Source organism: Dermacentor silvarum, chromosome 1 (genome assembly GCF_013339745.2).
Source record: "Dermacentor silvarum isolate Dsil-2018 chromosome 1, BIME_Dsil_1.4, whole genome shotgun sequence".
Lineage (NCBI taxonomy): Eukaryota > Metazoa > Arthropoda > Arachnida > Ixodida > Ixodidae > Dermacentor > Dermacentor silvarum.
In genome coordinates this window covers 311,627,566-311,632,583 of record NC_051154.1, presented here as the reverse complement: position 1 = coordinate 311,632,583, position 5,018 = coordinate 311,627,566, and the positions used below count along the sequence as shown (strand labels likewise).

The following is a 5,018-nucleotide window of genomic DNA, read 5'->3' as shown; positions in this document are numbered from 1 at the left end:
GCACTGCTTCCAAGGTTCCAAAGAAAAAATGGCACCTATTGTGTCATGTTTGATCCATAAAGCTCAAAAGAAATGATGCTGCCATTGAATACTGTCACATATTTGTGTGTGTTTATTCACTTAGGTACTTTCTTGCAATAGAGGGATAAGGCAGATGTGAAGAAGGCCTGTGATGGCAAACATTACTTTATTGTAGATTATTGCTATTGTTGTTGCTGTTGACTTCTGAGATGAAGATGTTGAGTGCTATTTTATACTATACTAGTTCAACGTACTTGATTAGGGGACACCAGTTGACTTAACTACTAGCGTGAGTGACATTAGCTAGAACTAAGGGCTATGGAAGTATATTTGGAACGTGGGGGCAACAGCCGGACTCGTTTCTCCTACACAAACTTATTTTGTTTCTTATTCTGAACCCAGTTAAGGCTTAATACTTTCTACATTAGAGGGAGCCAGTTACCCCCTGCAGTGAGCACCGCACATAGTCCATTGCAAGTAATGTGCTTGGAAAGACGTAATTTTTGGTTTCGAGCTGTTCAAGGTCACGAACATGACAAAGAATTTGGCTATCGAAACTGCCTTTTAGTGGCCGAGTATTCATTTATAACTGGGCAGCGGCATCTGAACTTTCATAATCACTCCACTGCAGAGGTGTCCATCGCCCTGCAGTAAAGAATTCCTGGGCATGCTTTGAAGCATACAGAGCACCTAGCGCACAGCTTAATATGAAGTTTTATAATTTGCATAACCAAAGTGGTTTGGGTTATCAAAGAGGCCTTTGCACATGGAAAGCGTCATGCCCAGCTTGTGTTATTTGTACAGCTTGGGGTTCTTTTATATACATTTCTGGTATTCTTTTGTAAGGCCAGCGGTTTGTGTCCTCTCTTTGCGCACTCAAAACTTAAAACTCCCTATTGCCAAGGGCATGGATTTCAAGGTATTTGGCACGACTCGCAGGATTCAAAGAAATTGTGCTGTTGGTGAGCCGCGGTTACACTTGGGGTTTAACAGGAGCAGTTCTGAGTTAAGATTGAGCTGTTTGAATTACGTGCATGCATTTTCGAAGATTCAGCTGTAGCCACTAGTGACATCGAATAAACTTTTGTATGCCTGATATCATGGTAAAAGTAACACGTAAAACGCACGAATAATACACAGCCTTCGCCACTGCAGACGATAGATAGCAGCCAACAGCTATCAACGGCGCTTTCGTGATCAGTAGATGTGGGTGTTACCGTGTGCATTGCGTTTACACTGGGAAGTCAAAGTGCTACGTAATTTCAGAGCAGCATGGTTTCAGTCGTGAGCCCGTGCCGTTGTGGCTCCCACTAAAATTAGTGAAGGTTGCTTTTATTTAATATGACGATTGGCCACTGTTTTGCTTGGTAGAACGTGTTTGTGTCTGAGAATATGTTTGTATTGAGGGAAATATTCTGTAAACCAACATTGATGCTAATCAAATTCTATAGCTCCTCAGCTGGATGTATAGAGTTAGAGTTGCATTTGTTTGGTGAGGAGCAATTATACAATCTGTATAGCGGCTGTGAAGCAGTATGTTGCAAACATTGGTATGTATGGCTGTTTAAATAATGGATACAGCCTTGTGAAATCTGCTGTGGCAGCAATAAAAAAAATAAGGGCAAGTTTGCTGATGAAGACCCACGATTTGAACTCCTGTCGGAGTATAAGAATGAGCCTTCCAAGGTGCTTTTGTTTTTCTTTATTATACCGTTGTCACACGGCCACTTTCGATCGCGATCAAGCCCGATCCCGTTCGAAATTCTCGACTGTGACTGGCTTCCTCTCACGGCTCGCGCAAGGGGGGCAAACGCGACCGAGAAATTCGATCCTGATCGGTTTTGATCGCCATGGAAAGTACGCAGTGTGACACCTGTATTACACTACTCGAAATACGAACTAGCGCTCGACATGATCACATCTATATTTCAAGCGCGTGAGGCTTTCCATTGACTGTCGCTACAACTAACCAACGTATTGTTTCTTTTGTGCTACAGTGGGCCGTGATGATTCCGTTTATAGCTTCAAAGTGGACAATACACAGCCGTTCTCTCGCTCGTAGAAGCATGAAAAGGTTGGCTTGTGCTTGGCAATTAACTCTGACCGACACGTTTGCTTCCGGCCGGCGTAGCAGACGCGACAACTCGCCGTTTGTAAGCTGCCGGCCCATGGCGGTATTCCTCGCGAACGGCAAGATATTTCCCTGCCGTAGAGAGGATGAGCCCAGGAACGATTTTTGAGACGATTTTTGTCGCTGAGTGTGAGCATGGTCGCGCCGGTTCGCCGTGCAGAGCAGAATCGGAACATTATTTTTCAATGAGTTTGCACTGACGCAATGCAGTCGTTTGGCTCGTCGGTCGCGCAACGGGCGGCGCGCCGGCATAAAGCCGCGTCCACTTGAGACACGCGACGTACGTACGTACATAAGTTCCAAGTTTCCAACGTTATGCGGTTCCGTTGGCATCCGGATGCACCCCCACGGCATCGATCTTTGCCACTTTTGCCGTGGCCGTGCCTGTCGCCGAGCATAGGCTTAACTGGATGGGGCGGAGCTTGCAATGCTCGAGACCTTGCGGAGTACAGTGGTAGTATTTAATCACGTGATCATGAGGTTGGTTCGAGATCACGTGGCTTTAAACTCTCAATAGATGGTTTTTGGTCACGTGATCTCAAACTCTCTACGTCGTGAAGCCGGCTCATGACATCCTTTTAATTCGTTTCTCAGAGATGGTAGTAAAACGATGTAATGTAACGCATTTTCCTGCCGCATGTCAGAGTAATATTGTGGTGCAATGTAGTCTTCAAAGCTCATGAGCCGCAAAAACCCCAATCTCGGCTAACTTTTGCTAACACTGTAGCATAATATTTTTTTGGCCTTGCTCACCCCCTTGGCATAAATTTGCGTTGATTGTACAGTATCTGCTAGTGAAATGGGTGCGATTATTAGGCATATTATTGACATATTGGAAGGTTTCTTAAAACGTCTCAAGTCTCCCGAGTCCTAATACTAAAGCTTCGCAAACGTTACTGCCTCTTTTACCTTCTCAGCCAATATCGTCCCTGTGATAGCTTGCCATCTGTGAATCTGAAACCAGTTCGTGTTATTTTCTTTTTGTTTGATCTTCTGCCGATATTTGGGGGAAACTTGTTCATCCCGATGTTTGGTGTCTCAACCCCACCAACACCCCTTCCCTCCCCAAATAAGTAGCCCAGTGGCTTCTACACTGACATTTCAGACATGATTATAAATAATAAAAAATTAACTCTCGGGAGTTTCACGTTTTTTTAATATCTTGGCGATTCTCTTTATATGTTGCTCTGTCTTTGGCACGTCATTGTACTTTCCTTTACGCAGGGCTCAGATGCCGGTGTGCACTGTTGGCTCCCTACTAATGACATGTTTATTGTATATATGGAGCCGTAACAGCTGATAAAATAATTGAATATTTTGTTGCCATAACAACAATCACCTCACATTGTGCTCTATCGACGAACACATGGGACACTGAGCATAAGTTTTTGTAGGAACCTATTCCCGCTTATTCCGGAAGTTGACCCCTGGACCGCTTTCAAGACGAAGTAGACGGGAAAACCTATCAAGACACACCCAAGCGCGACTAAGTATTGCACGACTTCACCTGCTGCTAAGACCGGCACCAGGATAACTGTTAGGGAAATCGTGATGTTGACAAAGATAAGCCACGTGGGCACCCTGATGGGTCTGTGGGCGTCTTTCATGGTAACGCGCAATCTGAGCATCGATAGCATCACCAGTATACTCATGACACAAAACACTGTCATGCTACCTTTGGCCAGAAAGCGCACAGAGCCCGTCACGGCGAAAAGTATGGCGAGGCAGCACCTACATGTCATTGCAACGATTGGCAGTGAAGAGTTCATCGTGATGAGCGAGAATGCCCAAGGCAGGTGCCTTTTGCGGGCGGCGGCCATCATCAGCCGGCTGTTGCTGAGAAAGCTGGAACTCATTGTTCCGAAAGTGCAGACGCAGACAATTATGGGTACCAGGTAAGCACCCGCCGTGCCCCACGAGGTCCGGGCGAAGGTGACAGCTGTCGCCTCCGAAGCAGTAACGCTGTAAAGGTCCAGGACCGAGAAGTAGGCCGCGTTCGTGAGAACGATCAACGTGGTCACCAGGAGGATACCACCCAGAAGGGACCTCGGGATGATGCGCGAAGGATCTGACATCTCTTCTGCCATGCAGGCGACCATAGAACTGCAAAGGATAAACTACTTGCAACGTCAAGGTATACAACAAGCACAAACTATGGACGAAGGATCTGGAGGTTACGAAATAAGTTTGCCGCGTTTTCGCCTCATTCTTTGTCCCAAGTCTATACCATGCAATGAGATGTCAAACGAGCTAACTTGCCAGCACATCGTTATTTGCAATATCACTTTGTTAGCCCATGTCGACCCGCCACGGTAGCCAAGTGGCTACCGCACAGTGGCTTGAGGTCGCGGGTTCCTTCCCGATCACGACAGCCACATTTCGATGGGGGCGAAATACGAAAACGATCGTTTTCTTAGATGTAGGAGCACGTTAAAGAAGCCCATGTAGTTTAAATCAATCCGCAGTCCCTCACTAAGGCGGGCCTCATGACCAGATCGTGGGTTTGGTACGTACGCGTAAAACCCCACAATTATTTTTAATTAGCCCGTGTTTCTTTGACAAATACAGTGCCAGAGTATGACTACTGTGTTTTTGTCAGGAAGTACGGCAACGCCAAAAGAAAAACCAACGATTATTTAAACCGTTTTATGTATAGACCTTTTTTTCATGGGCGCCGCCATCTCTGGGCAGTCGGCATGCTCACTTGGGCGAGCGCTCCGTACTTTATGCCAGGTATACGCAATGCCAGGCGGCATTTAGTATGACATAGCCTCTTCTACGTGGGAAACGGTATCGTGAGATATACAGAAGTTATTTAAGTCGGCATGGCCGGAGTTTCTGCTGGCCTTGAGGCGGACGGAGCACC

At 46.2% G+C, this 5,018-nt stretch overlaps 1 protein-coding gene across 1 annotated transcript; it reads right to left on the bottom strand.

The window, feature by feature from the left end:
* Window positions 1-3,231: 3,231 nt before the first annotated feature.
* On the bottom strand, window positions 3,232-4,251 carry LOC119442309 (Y+L amino acid transporter 2). Its single transcript, XM_037707143.2, has one exon. The coding sequence runs from the start codon at window positions 4,249-4,251 to the stop codon at window positions 3,505-3,507; it is 747 nt and encodes a 248-aa protein (XP_037563071.2). The 3' UTR covers window positions 3,232-3,504.
* Window positions 4,252-5,018: the final 767 nt, after the last annotated feature.